The sequence below is a fragment of the Mobula hypostoma genome, chromosome 21 (assembly GCF_963921235.1).
Source record: "Mobula hypostoma chromosome 21, sMobHyp1.1, whole genome shotgun sequence".
In the NCBI taxonomy this organism is placed as follows: Eukaryota; Metazoa; Chordata; class Chondrichthyes; order Myliobatiformes; family Myliobatidae; genus Mobula; species Mobula hypostoma.
Window position 1 is genome coordinate 17104279 of NC_086117.1, and position 22667 is coordinate 17126945.

General features: G+C 42.4%; 1 protein-coding gene across 1 annotated transcript in view; it reads left to right on the forward strand.

Moving 5' to 3' along the window:
* Positions 1–2698: 2698 nt before the first annotated feature.
* LOC134359825 (SH2 domain-containing protein 3C-like) overlaps positions 2699–22667 on the forward strand; it is a 216378-nt gene continuing 196409 nt past the window's right edge. Inside the window, exons 1-2 of the mRNA XM_063073528.1 lie at positions 2699–2999; positions 13086–13175. Of these exons, the coding sequence (XP_062929598.1) occupies positions 13133–13175 (43 nt within the window). The 5' untranslated portion in view covers positions 2699–2999; positions 13086–13132. The remainder of the gene's footprint in view (positions 3000–13085; positions 13176–22667) is intronic.

The following is a 22667-nucleotide window of genomic DNA, read 5'->3' on the forward strand; positions in this document are numbered from 1 at the left end:
AAGGCACAACAGTGCCTCTTTCACCTCAGACAGTTGAAGAAGTTTGGTATGGCCCCCCAGATTCTAAGAACTTTCTATAGGGGCACAATTGGGAGCATCCTGACTGGCTGCATCACTGCCTGGTATGGGAACTGTACTTCCCTCAATCGCAGGACTCTGCAGAGAGTGGTGCTGATAGCCCAGCGCATCTGTCGATGTGAACCTCCCACTATTCAGGACATTTGCAAAGACAGGTGCGTAAAAAGGGCCTCAGGGATCATTGGGGACCTGAGTCACCCCAACCACAATCTATTCCAGCTGCTACCATCCAGGAAATGGTACCACAGCATGAAAGCCAGGACCAACAGGCTCCGGGACAGCTTCTTCCATGCAAGCCATCAGACTGCTTAATTCATGCTGATGCAACTGTATTTCTATGTTATATTGATTATCCTGTTGTAGATAATATTTATTATAAATTACCATAATTGCACATCGCATATTTGAATGGATGTAAAGTAAAATGTAACGTAAAGATTCTTACTCCTCATGTAGATGAAGGATGTAAGCAATAAAGTCAATTCAATTCAATGAACTCTAGTTCTAGATCTTCCCCAACCTCAGTAGTAAAAGCCTGCTTGCATTTACCCTATCCACACTCCTCATAATTTTGTATACCTCTATCAAATCTCCTCCCATTCTCCTACACTGCAGGAAATAAAGTTTCAATAGACAATAGGTGCAGGAGTAGGCCATTTGGCCTTTCAAGCCAGCACTGCCATTCATTGTGATCATGGCTGATCATCCACAATCAGTACCCCGTTCCTGCCTTCTCCCCATATCCTTTGACTCCGTTAATATTAAGGCAGAGTATTCCACAGATCCACAACTCTCTGAGTGAAAAAGTTTTTCCTCAACTCCATTCTAAATGGCCTACCCCTTATTCTCAAATTGTGGCCTCTGGTTCCGGACCCCGCCCCCCCCCCCCGCAACATCGGGAACATGTTTCCTGCCTCTAGCATGTCCAATCCCTTAATAATCTTATATGTTTCAATCAGATCCCCTCTCATCCTTCTAAATTCCAGTGTATACAAGCCCAGTTGCTCCAATCTTTCAGCACATGACAGTCCCGCCATCCTGGAAATTAACCTCGTGAACCTACACTGCACTCCCTCAACAGCAAGATGGTTCCCACTTGTGTTCAGCAGGAAACCGAAGCGGAGCGGAGGCAGATGTTGGTGGCAAAACCCAGTGAAATCCTCAAGGTATTGTGCGTTTCATTTCATTCAGAAGGTGAAAAGAAAATAAATTAGCAAAAAATGCACTGATTCCTGAAGCCACAACATCCATTCCGAGGGATAAGGAATTCTTGTCTTCATGTTGGTGGTATTACTTACTTTGAACTAGTTATATTAGAGCAGCAAGAGTCAGAAATAATATAAATCCTCACTTTATGAAAAAATAGAGAAAGTGGACTGTAGACTTCTATTTAATTGATGCTAGATTGTCATTATTATTAGCCATTCTAACCTTTCCTTTATTGGCATTGTCATTAATATTGTCATCAGTGGCCTTTGGCTCTCATAGCTAACCTCACCAACAATTTCTATTATCAGATGGCTGCCTTGAGGAGGCCGGTACAACACAGCATTCATCCAGGATGTGGTAACCCACGTGACTAAACATAAAACTGGTCGAGCTCATGTAGGTAGAAAAGCAGCCTGAAAGATACTATATCAATGTAATGGTTTAGGAAGAATTACTGTTCTTGGGTACATGACCAAAGTTTAAGGAAACTTGAAACAACTTAACTGATTTCTCATCAGAGTAGGTACAGAGGAGGCGCAGAAGTGGAAATTCATGTTCAGAAATTTCCAGTTTTTGGTTTATCACCCCTGACATCAGTTGTCTTCATTTATCAAGTGACTTTCTCTGCCCAAGCCTACTGAACCATGCTACCAAAAAACTTCAGAAGTTCTTCTTAAATCTTTAGCAGTACAAGGCAAAGAAAAATCCATCCTGAAGAAGGGTCTCGGCCCAATTTGTCAACTGTTTACTCCTTCCCATAGATGCTGTCTGACCTGCTGAGTTCCTCTGTCATTTTGTGTATGTTGCTTTGGATTTCCAGCATCTTCAGACTTCCTCATCTTTTAAAAACAAAATTCTTGCTTCTCTAAATTTTCAGGACTAACATAGAATTTTTCCCTCCGCTGAAACGGATGGGTCTACACTGCCACTCTTGGTTTGTTTCATCGGATTTCCAGAGCTTGCACTGTTCATTGTATTTCTGATTGTAAATATAAAGTAGAGGCAGAAGTTAAAATTTTACTGTTGGTTCTGGTTATTTCCACAACTTAATCTTTATGCCATTTATTTGCACAAACCTGGTATATTCTCATGGAAGAAAAGAAATACAGATTTACACACGGGGATCACAAAGTCTGCACTTCCAAGAAAAAGACAGCTTTCTTGCAGTCCTGACTTATTTTTTGTCGCCACTAGATCTAATTCCTTCGTTTCAAAGTAATTTCTTTCATGGGAATAAAGAGCCCAATTCAGGACAGAAATGGACATCCATCCCACCCCTCCCCATCCTTCCAAACACAGACACAATTACTATCTATATCTGATTGGCTGGATGGCCAGTTGCTTTAAAAATGTTGGTCCCTCCTTTATCCACAACAAGCCTTTACTGTGTGAGCTGTCCTCGGCTCCAGTCTGGTCTTGTCCCCTCTGACTGCACCATTCTATCTGGCTCCCTTCGGCATTCTTCTCATCACTTGACCTCCGCCCCTTGCAACGTCCAGAGTTCCTGCAGAGTGGCAGTGAGGGTCGGCTTATTCCGAGCTGAGACAAAGCACCCACTGTCTGTATCTGTCTGAGGTACTCCAGCCACCTGAGTGCTGCCTCTACTAAACAGTGCAACCAGTTTTTAAGACAAGCAGAGAAGCCGAATGATTTTGAAAGCAACAGCACGGAGGAATCTGCTCCACAGCTGGGGCACGGAGCCACAATCACAGGTACTTTTAAGTAACCAACATCAATAGGTACAAACTGGCAACGAGCTGTAGAGTTTAATCTTTCTTTAAAAAATATTGCAGATGGTTTGTATGCCTCTCTCTCTCAGGATATGTTCAACTAGTTTTAAGGGATCAATATTTATCTAACGAATCAATTTGAAGGCGACATAATTTTACTAAGTCAGCACTGGGAGGGCTGCTTCATTGATGAATAGGAATAAAGGGTGATCTATCTAGCCAAGGCTCTCCTAATCAATAGGCTACAAGGGTCTCCTGATTTACTTTATTTTAATTATTTTTAAGTTGCTCTAATCTTCATCTGAAGGTGCTGAGTCAGCCTTATGTACGGTGGCATGACTGTCAAAGAATGCCCACTCACTAAGGTCCCAGTTTCCACAATGCCAAACCCCGGCAAGACTCAGAAATAAATTCTTACCAGTAGCTTACTGTATTGGATATGAGGGTCGTCTAATGATACACTGCAGCTCTAGCCATCCCTTGGATGAATTACAGGCTCGTTCTCTGTTAATTTTAAATGGAAGCCAATACAGTTTATAGTAAAAAGGGGGCTCCCTGCTTTATGAGCCGAGTTCATGTACGGCTTCATATTGGATCCATTATATGACAAATACTGCGCTATTGTTCCGTTATTCTGCCCCTAGTTGCAGTACATTAGGCTCAGTTGTAAGAAATTCAGCAGCTCCAATACATCCTGTCATCTAATGGAGAAACACTTTCCCACATACAGTACCCACTATTCTTAAAGGAACAGTTGGACCATTGAAGAGCATGATTACTGGGATATATATATATTACATAAGAATACTTAAGATCAGGGACATGCCATGAGGTCCAATTATTCCTCCCTGTCTGATCTCTAATTCTGTGTTCTCCTTTGAATCCAGCTGCCTTTAGAATTTAGTAGCTTATTGCATCACTTTATTATCTATGAGCAAAATAAAATTCCTCTTCTAGAGTCAAAGATTCATACAGCATAGAGAAGCCCTTAGGTTCATCTAGTCTGTGCCAAACTATTATTCTGAGTCCTCCCATTGACCCACACCGGGACCACAGCCCCCCATACCACCCCACCCCCCACCCACGTACCTATCTGAGTTTCTCTTACATGTTGAAATTGAACCCGCATTCACTACTTCTGCTGGCAGCTCATTCCACGCTCTCAACACCTGAGTGAAGGGAATCGTCCTCATGTTTCCCTTAAACACCTCACCTTTCACCCTTAACCCATGACCTCTGGCTGTAGTCTCACACAGCCTCAATGGAAAAACCCTGCTTGCATTTACCCTGTCTACACTCCTTACAGTTTTGTGTACCTCTTGTCCTTTGTTCCAAAATTTCCATATTTTAGCTTGAGTCATTTGGTATCAGAATCCTCCATAATCTTTAATGCTTCATTCCAATCACCTCACTTTTCTTCCTTAACCTTGCTTTCTAATGACATTAATTTCTAAATCTAGGAATATTTCCATTACTTAGCATGGAGCCCAACAAAGCCAAGCATATCACTCCCAGCCAAAGATTTCCAAGCTCTATTTACAGTACTTAAGGCATACCAGGTGACAACAATTTTCAATGTTTCATATAGCCAACTACTTTGTGAACTTAAACAACTGTCGTCATTCAGTACAAACAGTATATATTCAATCCAGATTATGCTGAACCCCAAGGGAATGCCAAAAAGAGAAGGGAGACTGCAAGCCTGATTATATTTTGTTTGCATCAATTTTCAGACAACTGTTTGTGTTTTTTCCCCTGCAAAATAAATGTGACAATACTTTCCCAATGTTTATTCGTGCTGAAATCTATTCAGACAACTTGAGGTCTTGGAATAGAGTAAGTTACAAGATACCCTAATAATGGTTTGCAAGATGGCAGGAGTGTATTCAATAAAAATCTAACATCTAAGTCAGCCTCAAAGAGGACCACAACCTTGTCGTTGGGTTTGGAGGCTTGCGTGCTTCAGTGACCCACAGGTGTTGGCTGGAGTCAGGGCTTTATGCTTTGACTCTTGGTAGGGTCACCCATGCCAAACAGGTCAAAGGGTAGAGGCCGTGCTAAGAGTGGTCCACCAGTCCTCCAGGTTCGTGGGTTCAGCTCAGGCTAACAGCCCTGACTGATAAAACAAAACTGTTACGGAAACAGTAATGTAGAACCTTTTACATCTGAGTGCGATGGTATTCCTGAGTCTCCACCCGGGACTTGCATGACTGACAGTAGTGATAATGGAGAGGGAATTACTGACATGACGAAGGAAGCCCTGAACAACCAGAGATGGAGGACCCAAAACACCAGCGGCATAATAGGCAGTAAATAATCTAAGTTTGATTTAGGACATCCTGAAATCATGATATAAGATGTAGATTTTGAGGGTTGTCTAAAAGGATAAAAATAAAAGGTTTACAGGGAATTTCAGAGCTTTCCAGAGTTTTGCACCCAATTTAGGGAAACAGGGAAATTAGGATCTTGTACCTGAAGACACAATGCCATTAATGAAGAATTGCTGAGCGGCATGGCCCGAGGGGCTGGAAAGGCCAATTCCATGATGAATTTCAATAAATTAAAAAATAAATAAATAAGCGACTTCCTGACCAGGACATTTCCATGATTCCCTGAAAATGTTGTTTTGTTGGCATTACGGCCAGAGGTTTGGGGAAGCTAACAGTAAGGTGGTACCTGAACCATCTACAATTAGCACTGGTAAAACCCTTCATGCAGGACACCTGCCTATTCTCTTGTGGTTGTGATGCTGTCTGTAATAATTATAGTTTAGTGTCTACAGAGGACCCTCAGGTTTTCATTTCCCCTGATTCACACATTTGTGTAATATGTGTTTAAAAAAATAGTCGCACAGCTGCATTACAATTTCACAGGAATGAACTTTACATAATAAACATTAAACAGGGGAAATGAAACCCCCTTTTAAACCTTGAGCATTAACGCACAAGTTTACTTATTCAAAGCAACTTCTGACAATTTGAATTCGGATAAGAATTCTGAATGGAATTTATCCCTAGACTGGTATTTCATAAACAGAAAATGTGGTCATTATCGCATTGGTACTTGTGAGATCTATTTATGCACAAATTGACTCTGGTGTTTCTACCTGCATCTGCACTGCATTACAACTGAAAGCACTTTGCAACATCTTGAACCTGTGAAAGGCACTGTGCAAACAGAAATGCTTTCTTGCTTTTAATTCTATATGTTGCTTTTTTTCCCCCATGGCTTTTACAAGCTCTTTTCTAAAAGAGACCAAAGAATGTGCATTTCTGACAAGCCTAACTTCCAGCACAGCACTGTAATATTTTAATTGAATGCTGTCTACTATCGTCGCAGCTGGGAAGAGCATTAACTTGTTGTGTGGCGTCTTTTGTATATTTTAAGTCAGAGGTGTTGGTGCTGTGTGTAAAGAAATAAAAACAGTGGGAACGTGCCCCTTCCAAGGGCTCAGGAGTGAGTTCACAGATCTGTACAATTTAGCCTTTGTGGCCTGAAAGCCTCAGTTAGTTTATGGGGGCTGCTGTGCCTTTTCTGTTCTGAACTACCCATTGGTTGTCTTGGTGGTTCATTCTGAAAAGGTGGTTTGCACTGGTGCAAGTGTGTCTGAGAGCCCTCCCGGCCACCTTATTCTTCAGCAGTGAATCCTATGACAGCGGGATGGCCTCTGATCCAAGGTGACTGTACACACCGGACTGTTGGTGCCATTGGCCAGTTTTGCATTCTTCACTCTGTTTGAATGAGGACTTGGTGGGTTGTCTTCCATCCTTCTTATCAGCGTTACAGGGCAGAGTGCAGGATGGCAGACAGAGAAATGCTTTTAAAGAGACCGTATGAGTGGCATTGGTACTTTATGCAGAGACTCAAATAACTTGATGCCAACACTATGAATATATTGACTTGACAAAATGCAAACAAGGTCGTGCATTATTATTTTCCATTTTTCTCTGCTATCAGATTCCTTCTTCTTCAGTCATTTACCTAGCAATTCTCATTTCATCCCCCCTCCCCCACCCACCTATCATCTGCCAACTTGTACTCCTTTCCTCCCCCCCCCACCTTAATTTGGCTTCTTCCCCCTTATTTTCCAGTCCTGATGATGGGGTATTGGTCTGAATCATCGACTGTTTATTCCTTTCCATAGATGCTGTCTGACCTGCTGAGTTCCTCCAGCATTTTTAAATTTTATTTTATTTAATTTGTGATACAGTGTGGAGCAGGCCCTTCTGGTTTAAGGAACTACACTGCCCAGTAACCCATCCATTTAACCCTAGTCCAATCACAGAACAGTTGTACAATGACTAACTAACCTACTAATCGGTATGCATTTGGAATGTGGGAGAAAACCGGGGCACCTGGGGGAAACCCACGTGCTCATGGGAAGGACATACGAACTTTCTTACAGAGCGTCGGAACTGAAGTGCAAACTCCGACACCCGGAGCCGTAATAGTGTTGCGCTAACCCCTACACTACCGTGGCACCCTTGGGTGCCAGGCTCTGGATTTCCGGCATCTGCCAAATCTCATGTGTTCATTATTTTTGTCCATTTTTTATAAATAAAGTTTATTATTGAACTATCAAACAAAGAAAACATCACTGGAAAATAACTTCCATTGCCTGACAACGAGCGGAAATCCAGAGACTCAAGCTGGCTGTGACTCATAAGAGACAGGAGAAGATTCGGACATCAGTCTGTTCTGACCTAAAAAGCCCCCTTCTTGCTGCGCACTTCTTAATTCTTTGCTCGTCATTCCCATGTCCACAGAGTAGCAGCTGCTCATTTGAAAAGTTGCAAATTTGGGTCCGAAGCGTCTCAAGATCAGCTACAGTACTGAGTTTCCAGCTTTTCACAGGGGACGGCATCGCAAAAAGGCTGCCAGCTGAATGTGGCTTATATCCAGATCCTTAATGTCAACAGAATTAGAGACCAGGGAGCGAAACTAATGCCATCCAAGTTAAATTTCTGTTCCGCAAATGTCAGTTTTGGTATCTCAGCTGCAGTTCAAGTGGGATAACAATGAGATTACTCAGACTGTGTGTAACAAATTACATGTAACAGTGCTCAGTGCCTTGTGTAGCCTTTTGTTTATGAGGATAATGGGACAGTGCTCGCATGATCTGCAAGTTGCTGGGTTGGTTTGTTGTAAATGTTAGTCACAGACTAAAGCCAAGATTGCACATGGATCATTTTACATTCAAGCCTCTCCGCAGAGTTTGCGTGGGTGGATATTCCCACACTCGGGTCACTGCAGCCTCAGAGTTATGTAAACGACGGCTTCCCATATTTCCCACAATCGGAGAACAATTTTAACTTCTTATTTATATTTTAGATCCCAGCTGTTTCCAACTTTGCCCCACAATGGCCACAACAGACTTATCGCCTGATGAACGGCACTCAGGAGACATTCGATACAATAGTTAACCTAAAAGGCAGGAGCTGGGAACAAACTCAACAAGGAATTCTGGAAGTAGCGCCACATGACCCGTCCTGTCCTGCTCCAGAGAAGAACAGCATGGATGTTTTCCAGAACAGGACTAAATCGGTTTCTGTTCATTCTTAGTTGCCAACACTGGTTGGAGATATTCCTAGAATTTTGATCATATGGTATTCTGATCCCTGTGCTTTCTATTCACAGATTGTTGGATCATGTGATGTCTGCAAGCTTCTTTGTATTAACCTTATAAACATTAGTTCAGTGTCATTGTAGGTTTCCCACCGGCACTATTAAAGGTAATCTTGACCTGCTATTTCAAAGTTCAATGTATATTTATTATCAAAGTATGCATACTTTATGCAAGCTTAAGATTTGTCTCCTTACTCGCAGCTGCAAAACAAAAGAAAACCAATAGAACCCATTAAAAACAAACCAAGACCATCAAACACCCAACGTACAGAAAAAAAAAGAAATTGTATAAACAATAAAGTAAGCAGATAGCTTTCAGAACTGAAGCCTCTCAAGATATAATTCAAAATCTTTCCTCTTTTTCCCAGCAAGCTTTCTACAGTGAATCCTGGTCTCCCTGTTTCCCTGTAAATCACCACAGCTACAGTCTTACATCGTTGATCCACTGACAGGGTCCCAGGTTGTGGGTACTTGCTGCTCTCCTGGGTTCTCTAGCTAATACATAAGCATTTACCATCCAAAGTTCAGAGTAAATTTATTATCAAAGTATATATATGTCACCCATATACAACACTCATTTTCTTGTGGGCATTCACAATAGAACAAAAATGCGATAGAATTAGTGAAAAACTTCACATAAGCTAAGATTGGAAAAAACAACCAATGTGCAAATAAAAGGATACAAATAAATAAATAAATAGTTAGTTAGATAAGTAAATGAATGAATGATTAGCTAATTAATTAATACTGAGAATATGTGTTGTAGAGTGCTTGGAAATAAGTGTATAGGTTGTGGAATCAGTTCAGTGTTGAGGTGAGTGAAGTTATCCACGCTGGTTCAGGACCCTGATGGTTAAAGGGTCTCACATCACCACGTTCCTGAACTTGGTGATGTGAGACCTCAAGCTCCTGAATTCCTTTTCGATGGTAGCAGTGAGAATTCAGTCTCCTTGCACCCTCCTGCTGGAATCCACTACCTATGGCAGACAGGGAGTGATGCCCTGAAGCCAGTTGTTTCCTGTGGTGGTGGATAGCAGAGTCACAAAGTTGGAGAGAAGGGGCAGGGGAATGCCATTTCAGTATCAAATATAAAGGATGAAATAAGCCCTAATAAACCCTAATACTGGGCTTATTTCGAGTCCTTCAGAATGGGCAGCCTCTATTCACTCCCATTTTGCAGAGTTGAGATGAACTCTCATTTATTCTCATCAAGTTTATCGTAGCCACACAGCAAGGCAACAGGCACTTCAAAGAAACAAAACACTGAGGCTACAATGACCCAAATGTGGGAACTGGTCCATGTGACCAAGATGCCTTTCCAAGCTGGTCCCATTTGTTTATGTTTAGCTCATATCCTTCTAAATCTTGTAAACCTTTTCTATCCATGTGTCCAAATGTCTTTTAAACATTGCAATCATACACACCTATATGACTTCCTCAGACAGCTTGTTCCTTACTGCTTCTATCCCACTGTTAAAGGACAACTGAAGAGACTCCTAGTACAATAAGATGAAATCTTGACCTCATAGTCTACCTTTTTGTGATTTCCAGTGGGCCGAGGGTTTATCCTTTTACCACCCACTGGATCACTTGGTCTGGCACGTAATGTCAGGATTGGCAGTAAGAAGGCATGGGCAACTGTTCAGAAACTCAACTCAGACAATAGACCACCACAGAGAATTGCTGCCCTAACACCCAACCAGGTTGCCTACCAACTAATACTAAACGATCAACCAAATAACAAGGAACAGAGGCAAAAGAAAAAGCAACATCAGGAGATGGAGTCAGCTCTTTCAAACGGGAATAACAACTTCCCGCCTCTCACCCTAGAAGAATTAAAGGATGAAGTATCACAGCTAAAATCCAACAAAGCTGCCGGCATAGATGGGATTCTTAATGAATTCCTTAAACATGTTGGACCTAAAGCACTCCACTGGCTTCTGTCCCTTTATAACTGTTGTCTAAGATCAATAAAAATACCTAAAAAGTGGAAAAGAGCCAAAGTTGTTGCTCTCCTAAAACCCAATAAAGATCCTAATATTCCTAAAAACTACAGACCGATTTCCTTGCTCTGCACCCTCTATAAACTCTACGAGAGACTCATACTGAAAAGAATATCCTCCTTAGTCGAAGATCTTCTAACACCAGACCAAGCCGGGTTCAGGCCAGGCCACTTTTGCTGCGGTCAAGTGCTGAACTTAATCCAGTATATTGAGGATGGCTTTGAAATGCGACAAATTACAGGGGCAGTATTCATTGACTTAACAGCAGCATACGACACTGTGAATCACAGAGGCCTTTTACTGAAATTATCTAAAATGTTAAAGAACGAAACCACAGTCAAAGTAATAAGAAGCCTCCTAGAAAATAGTAGATTTTATGTAGAAATGAATGGAATTAAGAGTAGGTGGTGTCCACAAAAGAACGGACTACCACAGGGATCAATCCTGGCACCTCTGCTATTTAATGTCTACACAAACAACCAACCAACCTTTCCTCACACACACAGATTTATCTATGCAGACGACCTATGCATAGCAACACAAGCTAACTCCTTCCAAGAAGTTGAAGTACGACTTACAGCAGTCCTCGAAACAATGAAGCAGTATTATGAAAAATGGTCTCTGGACCCAAATCCATCAAAAACTCAAGTGTGTGCATTCCACCTAAGGAATCAAGAAGCAGCTCAGAAACTCAAGATCTTCTGGTGTGGGTAGGAGCTCGAACACCATCCGACTCCAATTTACCTGGATGTGACGCAGGATAGGACACTCTGATTTGCCACCCACATCCAAAAACTCCGAGGGAAAGTTGGCTCTGGCAATTCTCTCTTGAAAAAATTAGCAGGCACGAAATGGGGAGCTAATGCTCACACACTTAGATCAACTGCCCTAGCACTCTGCTATGCACCTGCAGAATACTGTGCACCTGTGTGGGGCAGATCAGCTCAAGTGAAGAAAATAGACCCATTGCTTAAAGAAGCCTGCTGAATAATCACGGGCACACTGCACCCTACACCCACTAACATCACTTACAGACTTGCAGGCATTGCTCCCCCAGAGATCTGAAGACACACTACAACAAAAATTGAAAAAGGTAAACAGAACTCGGATCCATGGCACCCACTACATCATCATGTGCCAGTTTCCAACAGCCTAAAATCGAGGAAAAGCTTTGCTACAGTGGAGGAACTACCGCACGGAACATCCCCCCAAACATACAGGATTGACCTCTGGCAACAAACAGAAGCCAGAACCCCACCAAACAATACAGTGCAAGACCCCACAGAAATGTTACCAGACGGGGCACTGCTTGACAGACGGAAGTGGTGCACTCTCAACAGAGCGAGAGCGGGAGTTTGTAGGACGGGAGACAACATGGTGAAGTGGGGTTTAAAGACCAGCGAATCCTGTGAGTGTGGCGAAAGGGTGCAGAACATTGAACACATTCTGCGCAACTGCCCACTCCCACCTGATTTAGCTGACACTGACCTGCTCAACATCAACCAAACAACACTAGAGTGGCTGACTGTCTGCTGTGACAAGCTATGATGATGATAGTCTGCCTCATTATGGCCTTGCCCTCTCACTGTCTGCCTGCACTGCACTTTCTCTGTCATACTTTATTTTGCATCCTGTTATTGCTTTCCCTTCCAGGTGTTCCCAATCTTTTTTTATGCCATGGACAGACACCATTAAGCAAAAGGTCTGTGAACCCCAGGCAGGGAACCCCTTATACAAACTTCAATGCACTGTTGTGATGACATGATAGATGGCATGCTAAACAAAAATTTTCTCTGCACCTCGTTATTGGATTGGAATTAGTCCACATGCAATAATAATAAGCCAAAATACCAATTTGCCCTCTATGTGAAAAACTTCCCCTCAGGCCCCTTTTAAATCTTTCCCTCTCACCTTTACTCTTTGTCCTTGAGTTTTAGGTTTTTCTACCCTGGGAAAAAGACTGTGACCACCTAATTTATCAGTGCCTTTCAAAACTTTATGTACCTTTAGAAGGTCAACTCTCAACCTCCTACACTCCAGGGAAAACAAGCCTATTCAACCTTACCTTATCATTCAAGCTCTACAGTCCTGGTGACATCCTTGTGAATATTTTCTGCACCCTCTCTAACTTAATCGCATCCTACAGCTGGGTAACCAGAACCGTGCACAATACCCAGTGTGTTCCTGTTCAAAGCTGCTCCCATTCACATGCACCAGATGGGCTGCCAGTACATTACACTTAATGTATTTTGCAGATTTTACATCCCACCAAGAACTTAGTGGGCTGATTGCTTTTAGAAAAGTCCATGCCACTAGCAATCTGGAAGTGTGCAGGCACTTTTCATGATGAAAATATTTTGCTGTTGCTGGGTGGAATACTGTTCTCGACATCTTATAAGGATCTAATAATACAAGTTTCTTCAATTTGTTGCCTTCACAGACAACCTGTGCTGCCAATTTCTAAGAATCAGACAACATCCCTCAGCTATGTCCAGCATTCAAATTTATCCCAGGCGTGACAAATATAGAGGTAAGCAAGTACCAGGGAATGGGGTCAGGATGATTCAGTGTTGTTAAACAACACAAGGTTCTCATAATGAGGCCAAGACGTGACTGTAAATGGTTAATGTACCTAAAATAATGTAAGATAGGATTCAAATCTGAATAAAAGAGCAGTAAATTTAACCTATTTGTGAGCTAGAGATTGCATTTTTTTTAATAATGTGTTTCTTATCTCTAATGACAGAACAGGCAGTGACTAATGAAACACAATATGAAGGTTTTCCTGAAGAAGGGTCTCAGCCTGAAATGTTGGCTGTTTATTAATTTCCATAGATGCTGTCAGGCCTGCTGAGTTCATCCAGCATTTTGTGCGTGTTGCTACGAAGGCCACCAGACATGCATGAGTTAAAAAAAAACAGTAGGTGTACACACACATTTGCAGAAAGGATAATACAATAGATTCCAGTTAATCAGGACCAGTACATTTTGGCCCAATTAGGTGGCTGCCCCAATTGGCTGAAGTTTCATGGAAATAGTTAACAAGGTATAAAAAAGACAAACTGCAGTTTAATTGAGTATCCAATTATGTATTCAAATAAAATACAGAACCGATTACAATTCTATCAAAATTACTACAAAACTATAAAACTGTGTATTAGTTCATAATTGTTATCAATGGAGGAATTCATCCAGTGCACCTGTACGCTGCCACATTGATTGCCTGTAAATGAACAAAATTAGCACAGATAATGGATTGCCTTCATTAGATTAGATTAGATTATGAGGACACACAGTCCTCTTTTATTGTCATTTAGTAATGCATGCATTAAGAAATGATACAATATTCCTCCGGTGTGATATCACAGAAACACAGGACAGACCAAGACTGAAGAACTGACAAAAAACACATAATTATAACATATAGTTACAACAGTGCAAGCAATACCATAACTTGACGAAAAACAGGCCGTGGGCACAGTAAAAAAGTTCAAAGTCTCTCGAAAGTCCAACATCTTACGCAGATGGGAGAAGGAAGAAAACTCTCCCTGCCATACCCGACAACAGTCCAACTCTGAGTCGTCTGAAAACTTTGAGCTTCTGACCAGCCCTCCGACACCAAGCACCATCTCTGCCGAGCGCTTTGACCCCATCCCTGGCCGCCAGCAGCAGGAAAAGCCGAGGATTTTGGGGCCTTCCCTCTGGAGATTCTTGATTGCACAGTAGCAGCGGCAGCGAACCGGGCATTTCAGAAGTTTCTCCAGATGTTCCTCCGTGCTTCTCCACGGCTGTCTCCATCAAATCAGAATTGTGCACGGTACCCTATTTAAGAAATACGATATCATTTCACTGGAGAGCTGCGCGCTGCGTCGCGGTGCCATCTTCTCCTCCCGCCGATATGATGTTATTGACGATTGATTCATATGATGCTATTGACAATTGCATCCTCCAAATCTTCATTTTCATTGGAACATTCAAGATGATTGTCGATATCTTCAAATTCGTCACTGTTCCTAACTTGTTGAAGGAGTGAAATCATTTAATTTTCCTTCTCAGTCATTTCTGGTGTTTCCAAGCCTCAATGCTTGAAACCGCAGAGAGTAAAACAGCTCTGAATTGTCTAACTGCTTATTTCTCACCAACTATCAGTGACCAAAATCACTGCTTTTTGAACACAAAGGTCACACAACTGATGCTACTTAAAAACTGTTCTCTCCAGGCAAGGTGTTGTATCTAATGGCCGCACAAGTGCACGCGGGAAGCTGGAGGATTGGGAAACTTTTAAAGAGCAACAGAGGATAAATAAAAAGGCAATATGGGGAGAAAAGATGAGATACGAAGGCAATCTAGCCAAGAGTATAAAGGAGGATAGTAAAAGCTTCTTTAGGTATGTGAAGAGGAAAAAAATTAGTTAAGACCAAAGTTGGGCCCTTGAAGACAGAAATGGGTGAATTTATTATGGGGAACAAGGAAATGGCAGACGAGTTGAACAGGTACTTTGGATCTGTCTTCACTGGGGAAGACACAAACAATCTCCCAGATGTAATAGTGGCCAGAGGACCTAGGGTAACCGAGGAAATGAAGGAAATAATGTTCACATTAGGCAGAAAATGGTGTTGGATAGACTGACAGGACTGAAGGCTGATAAATCCCCAGGGCCTGATGGTCTGCACCCCAGGGTACAAGGAGGTGGCTCTAGAAATCGTAGACGTATTGGTAATCATTTTCCAATGTTCTATAGATTCAGGATCAGTTCCTGAGGACTGGAGGGTAGCTAATGTTATCCCACTTTTTAAGAAAGGAGGGAGAGAGAAAACAGGCAATTATAGACCAGTTAGCCTGACATCAGTGGTGGGGAAGATGCTGAAGTCAATTATAAAGGATGAAATAGCAGCACATTTGGATAGCAGTAACAGGATTGGTCTGAGTCAGCATGGATTTACGAAGGGGAAATCATGCTTGACTAATCTTCTGGAATTTTTTGAGGATGTAACTATGAAAATGGACAAGGGAGAGCCAGCGGATGTAGTATACCTGGACTTTCAGAAAGCCTTTGATAAGGTCCCACAGAGGAGATTAGTGGGCAAAATTAGAGCACATGGTATTGGGGGTAGGGTACTGATATGGATAGAAAATTGGTTGGCAGACAGGAAACAAAGAGTAGGGATTAACAGGTCCCTTTCAGAATGGCAGGCGGTGACTAGTGGGGTACCGCAAGGCTCGGTGCAGCTATTTACAATATACATTAATGATTTAGATGAAAGGATTAAAAGTAACATTAGCAAATTTGCAGATGACACAAAGCTGGGTGGCAGTGTGAAATGTGCAGAGGAGGTCGTGATAATGCAGGATGACTTGGACAGGTTGGGTGAGTGGGCAGATGCATGGCAGATGCAGTTTAATGTGGATAAATGTGAGGTTATCCATCTTGATGGCAAGAACAGGAAGGCAGATTATTATTTGAATGGCGTCGAGTTAGGAAAAGGGGAAGTACAACAAGATCTAGGTGTCCTTGTTCATCAGTCACTGAAAGTAAGCATGCAGGTACAGCAGGCAGTGAAGAAAGCTAATGGCATGTTGACCTTCATAACAAGGGGAATTGAGTATAGGAGCAAAGAGGTCTTTCTGCAGTGGTACAGGGCCCTGGTGAGACCACACCCGGAGTATTGCGTACACTTTTGGTCTCCAAATTTGAGGAAGAACATTCTTGCTGTTAAGGGAGTGCAGCGTAGGTTCACGAGGTTAATTCCCGGGATGGCGGGACTGTCATATATTGAAAGATTGGAATGACTGGGCTTGTATACACTGGAATTTAGAAGGATGAGAGGGGATCTGATTGAAACATATAAGATTATTAAGGGATTGGACACGCTAGAGGCAGGAAACATGTTCCCGATGTTGGGGGAGTCCAGAACCAGAGGCCACAATTTAAGAATAAGGGGTAGGCCATTTAGAACGGAGTTGAGGAAAAACTTTTTCACCCAGAGAGTTGTGGATCTGTGGAATGTTCTGGCAGAAGGCAGTGGAGGCCAATTCTCTGGATGCTTTCAAGAAAGAGTTAGATAGAGCTTTTAATGATAGCGGAGTCAAGGGATATGGGGAGAAGGCAGGAACGGGTTCTGATTGTGGATGATCAGCCATGATCACAATGAATGACAGTGCTGGCTTGAAGGACCGAATGGCCTACTCCTGCACCTAATGTCTATTGTCTATTGTCTGATGCTAGTTAGAAACTATTCATCAACATTCTCCTGTCCCAATTCAGTGGCACAATGTCTCAAATAAACTAAGGGAATCCCGGCTATTTTTTGGATTAGTTTTTGTTTTTTGAGTTGCCTCAAATAAGCAGTTGACCCAATTAACCAATAGCCCAATTAACTGGAAACCACTGTATATGGAGGAGGGAGTAGTGTTCAGAATGGAGGGAACTCAGGAAATAGGATTATTCAAGAACATGATGAAGAAATATGATATCTTGTTCACATGAAGAGAGATGCAAAGAAGGTTTCAACAGAAATTCCAGGGACAAGTAAAGGAAATGGATTTTAACTATAATAAGCCAACATGACCAAGGTAGGCTTGGGATTCAATTGCATGAGGAGAAAATAGGTTATGGCTCAACATCAGTCTTAAAATTTCCTTTCAACATACTTGGTCAGTAGTGTCTGCCTACTGTTGGCATTGTGCTTGCTCCAGTTGGGAAGGGTAAATCACTGAAGGGACCTACAATGGGTGTTAAATCTTCAGAACTATTGCTCGTTCTAATGCTTTGCCAAGGACGGCTGAAAAATGAGGCATCACTATTGCGTAGGAGGCAATGCCATTAAGCTGGACCCAAGCAGGACTCAGTTTCTACTCCTGTGATAAGCTGAGCTGTGTACAAACTCTCTGCAGTTCCTTGTGGTCATGGACAGAGTAGTTGCTGTACAAAGCCATGATGTGTCCGGGTAGGATGCTTTCAATTAAAATTGGTGAGGGAACACGCCAAATTTCTTTAGCCTCCTAAGTAGAGGTGCTGGTGAGCTTTCTTGACTTTGGTGTTAATGTTATTGGATCAGGACAGGCTACTGGTGATGTTCACCCCTAGGGACCTGAAACTCAATCCTATGCAATGTGCTGGCATTGGAGAGAGTCCATAGGAGGTTCACAAAAATGATCCTGGGAATGAAAGGGTTAACGCAGGAGGAGCATTTGACGGCTCTGGGCCTGTACTTGCTGGAGTTTAGAAGAATGAAGAGGAATCTCATTGGAACCTATCGAATATTGAAAGGCCTAGATAGAGTGCGTGTGGAGAGAATGTTTCCTGTAATGGGGAAGTCTCGGGCCAGAGGGCAATGCTTCAGAATACAGGAATGTCTATTTAAACTGGAGATGAGGAGGAATTTCTTTATCCAGAGGGTGGTGAATTTGTGGAATTCTCTGCTTCAGAGAGCTGTGGAGGCCAAGTCATTGGGGATATTTAGAGCAGAGGTTGATAGATTCTTGGTTAGTCAGGATGTCCAAGGTTACAGGGAGAAGGCAGGAAAATGGGGTTGAGAGGTATAATAAATCAGCCATGATGGCCGACTTGATGGGCTGAATGGCCTAACTCTGCTCCTATATCTTATGGTCCTTCAACTTCAGCATCATTTGTTGTCACAACACTATGTCACGAGGCTCTCTACCTCCCTCCTGGACTCTGACTCATCATTATTTGAGATATGCCCCATTATGGTAGTGCAAACTTGTAGATCAAATTCAAGCAAAATTTGACCACACAGTTATGCATGTACAGGGATAGGGGGCTGAGGAGGCAACCATTTATGGTACCATTATTGAGGATAATCGTGATTACTGATTGCAGTCTGTTGGTGACAAAGTCAAGGATCCAATTGCAAAGGAAATTTTTGGGTCCCAGGTTTAGGAATTTGGAGATGAGTTTGCTTGGAATTATACTACTGAAGGCAGAGCTGTATTAAATAGTCTAATGTAGGTGTCTTTATCTGTTCAGCTACTCCAGAGATGAGTGGAGAGCCAGGGAAATGGCATTCATTGTAGACCTTTATCGGTAGTAGTGAATTGCAGTGGGTCGAACAGGCTGGAGTTAATCAGTGCCCTGACCAGCCTCTTGAAGCACTTCATGATGGATGTGAGAGCCACCAGGCAGTAATCATTAAGCCATGTTACCTTGTTTTGCTTAGGTACTGGGATGATGGTGTCCTTCTTAAAGCAGGTGGAGATTTTGGATTGAAGCAGGGAGAGGTTAAAAATGTCTGCAAATGCTCTACCAACTATTCTGCGCAGGACCTAAGAACACCACCAGGGACAACATCTAGGCCAATTGCTTTCCGCAGGTTCCTGCTCGGGAAGACTGATCTTACATCCGCAATGATCATTATGCATTAATAAGCACAATTTAGCTGTCAGGTTTCCTGTGTTACAACAATACTATCATCAAAAAAATAACTGTTTAAATTCAAAAGAATCTGCAGATACTGGAAAAATTGAGCAACATGCACAAAATGCTGGAGGAACTCAGCAAGTCAGGCAGCATCTAATGGGGTGAATAAACCAGTCGAAATTGCGGGCCAAGACACTTCATCCAGTCTCAATGAAGGGTCTTGGTCCAAAACATCGACTGTTTATTCCCCTCCATAGATGCCGTTTGATGTGCTGAATTCTTCAGCATTTTGTGCTTGTTGCTAATGGTTTAAACTGTTTTGGAAATTCCAAGTTCCTGAGAGGTTTTTATAAAATTAAGTCTTCTCTTCTGCAGGCTATTCACTTATGCTTTGGCTTCTTCTTGCTTTAAAAGAATGCACAGCCATGCACAGAGGTGGCAGACAGCAGCTCACCTGACCTGCTCTTAGCAGAGAGGAGACCTATAAACCGTCTCAAAGACAAATACATCTGTCATGTAGACAGTTTACTGAGCATTCATTCAAGAGCTTTGAAGAAGATTTAAAGGGCTATACATAACTTGAATGAAGTGCAAACTTTCACACGGGGACACACTCCTGCCACTGGATCGGAGACCTGGAAACAAGGGATGGGGGTGTAAAGGGAATATTGGAGGTGAAGGTGGTGGGTGGAGGGAAGTATTTAACTAAGCAAGGAGACAGATGATATACTGTATAAAAGTTTATTTAATTAAGATACTAAGTTGTAACTCATGCAGGTTGGTTTGAGTGGAAAGTGTGCCAAATTGATACTGACAATGATAGATCAAAAAGAACAGATGTTACAACACACGTTTTTTCTCTACCTCTGTGCAGTAGTTTTAGTTCTCCACCCATTAGCACTTTTCAGAAAGAATAGAAGCAACTTTGGATTTTCATACTAAAGTATCAAATTTTCACTGTTTTATGATCACTGGTTTACTGGTAAACCATATTCTCTCACTTTACCATATTTACCGCACCATCTGGGCGATGGTCTCTTCTCACTCCTGTCACTGGGCAGGAGGTACAGGAGCCTTAGGTCCCACAGCACCAGGTTCAGAAACAGTTATTACCCTACACCACTGGCCTAGATAACTTCACTCATCACATCTCTGAAATGATTCTACACCTACAGATTCACCTTCAAGGTGAATTCACCTTTTTCTGTATAACCTGCAAGAAAATGAGTCTTAAGGTGCCATATAGCAGACATCCCACCTCTCCCAGAAGTTCCGGGAGTCTCCTACATATCGATAGTGGCTCCCTGACGCCTGGAAATTATATACAATATCCCGGAAATAGATTTTTTTGAGAGGGAGAGCAAGCATCCTGATTGGTCTCTCTTCGTGCTAAGAGTGGTCCCCAACCACCGGGCTGCAAGGGAACGATATGATTTGGCGATATGAGTCAGCGGCACCTTTTCTCGTTCCCTGTCACCCACTGTTGGAACTTGAACGCACGCAAGGTCATTACCCGCGCGTCATCCATGTCAGCACAGGAGGAGATCAACTCCTCGAGCTTGCAAATGACGGTGGGCTGAAAAGTATGTTTGACATAACATCTCTGCCGGCATTCTGGATCAAAGTCAAGGCTAAGTATCCTGAGAAAGCCATGTAACCACTGAAAACGTTGCTTCCATTTCCAACATCAATGAGTGTAACAAAAACTAAACTGCGGAACAGACTGGACATAAGGAACCCCCTTCGAGTATCGATGTCTCCCAACAACCCTCGATGGGACTGTCTTGTTGCAGGAAAACAAGCCCAGGGCTCCCACTAATTCAGCGATATTGGTGTGTTGCAATGATTTTATATGTTCATACGGGGAAAATATGCGCTGTGTGTTTAATATCCAAACGTTACTTAAAATGTTATGATGCTATTGACTTATAATTGACTTATCACCTATATTCCGGTCGTGATTAACAACCCCTGCCCCCCCCCCCAGTCGGCCGGTCCGCAAGAATGTTGTCAGTAATAAACCGGTCTGCGGTGCAAAAAATGTTGGGGACCCCTGCTAAGTAGACCTATCAGTTTTCTCTGTGGGCGGGCTTTACAGTCGACCTCAAAAATAATGACAGTGCTGCTCACTGAACTGTTTGCAACAGTGACTTTTCTATTGCCCATGGTGGGTTAAAATGTAAAAGACATGTTGAGGTGAGTTTAACAGGTGTCATTCGTTCATTAGCATAGCTGAAGTTATTTGAACTAGCTGGCTAGCAGCTAAGGAACTATGCTATGATGCCCTATGTGATGAGGCCAAACTCCCTGTAGACTTGCTTAAAGTTGTAATAGAATAAACATGATAATATAAGTACATATTTTAATGTCACATTTTCTGCATATACCCAACTTGGTTTACAGATTAGACAAAATCACTAAACAAAGTATTACATACACCCTTGGAGGTCGACGGGGGGCGGGGGGGAGGGAGGGATATGGGGTTGCGGGGGGCAGGGCTGCTACCTCCCTGAAATGGTGGTGATACCTCCCTGAAATTAGTTTTTGCAGGGTGGGATGTCTGCTTATAGTAACATTTACACTCAGTGGCCACTTTAATGCAAATATCTAATCAGCCAATCATATGGCAGCAACTCAATGCATAAAAGCATGCAGACATGGTCAAGAGGTTCAGTTGTTCAGACCAAACATCAGAATGGGGAAGAAATGTGATCTAAGTGACTTTAACCATGGAATGATTGTTGGTGCCAGACAGTATGGTTTGAGTGTCTCAGGAACTGCTGATCTCCTGGGATTTTTACACACAACTGTGTCCAGAGCTGGAGTTCCCAACCTTTTTATGCCATGGACCCCTATCATTAACTGAGGAACCCCACTCTAGAGTTTATAGAGAATGGTGCGAAAAACAGAAAAAAAAATCTATGGGTGAAAAATTTTTGGTTTGAATTGTTGTTCACTTCAATTATTTGCACGATGTGTTTTTTCTTCCTCCTCTTGCGTATTAGATGTTGGTCTTTTATTTTTACTTTCATTCTTTTTTAAAAATTGGATTCTTTCGAGTTTCTTGCTTTGTGGCTATCTGTGAGCAAACAAATCTCAAGGTCGATAACAGTTGTACTTTGTGTCTTTGAAAAATTCCTTGTCAATGAAAGAGGTCCGAGGAGAATGGCCAGACTAGTTCAAGCTGACTGTGAGGCAACATTAGCTCAAGTAACCACTTGTTGCAACAGTGGTGTGCAGAAGAGCATCTCTGATGCATCGAACCTAGATGTGGATGGGCAACAGCAGCAGAAGACCATGAATATACTCTCAGTGGCCAGTTTATTGGGTACAGGAGATATCTAATAAAGTGGCTAGTGAGTATATACATAGTCTGATAATAAATTTTACTTTGACTTTGACACTTTGTGTTCAAGTGAAGCAGAAATTTTCAACACAGTTAGATCCGGTAAACAGCTAATGTTCAGGATTGTGCTACTGGCAGTGCAATTAAAGCAGCAAAGATGGTCATATCCTCTCGAGTATTCCCGATATTCCTGACATACTGCCTGCAGTTTTGAACAGACGGGTGGGGTCCTCAAACTAAAGACTCACTCACAATGTAGCCAGCTCAGAAAATGCACTTTTCTCTCAGTATTACCC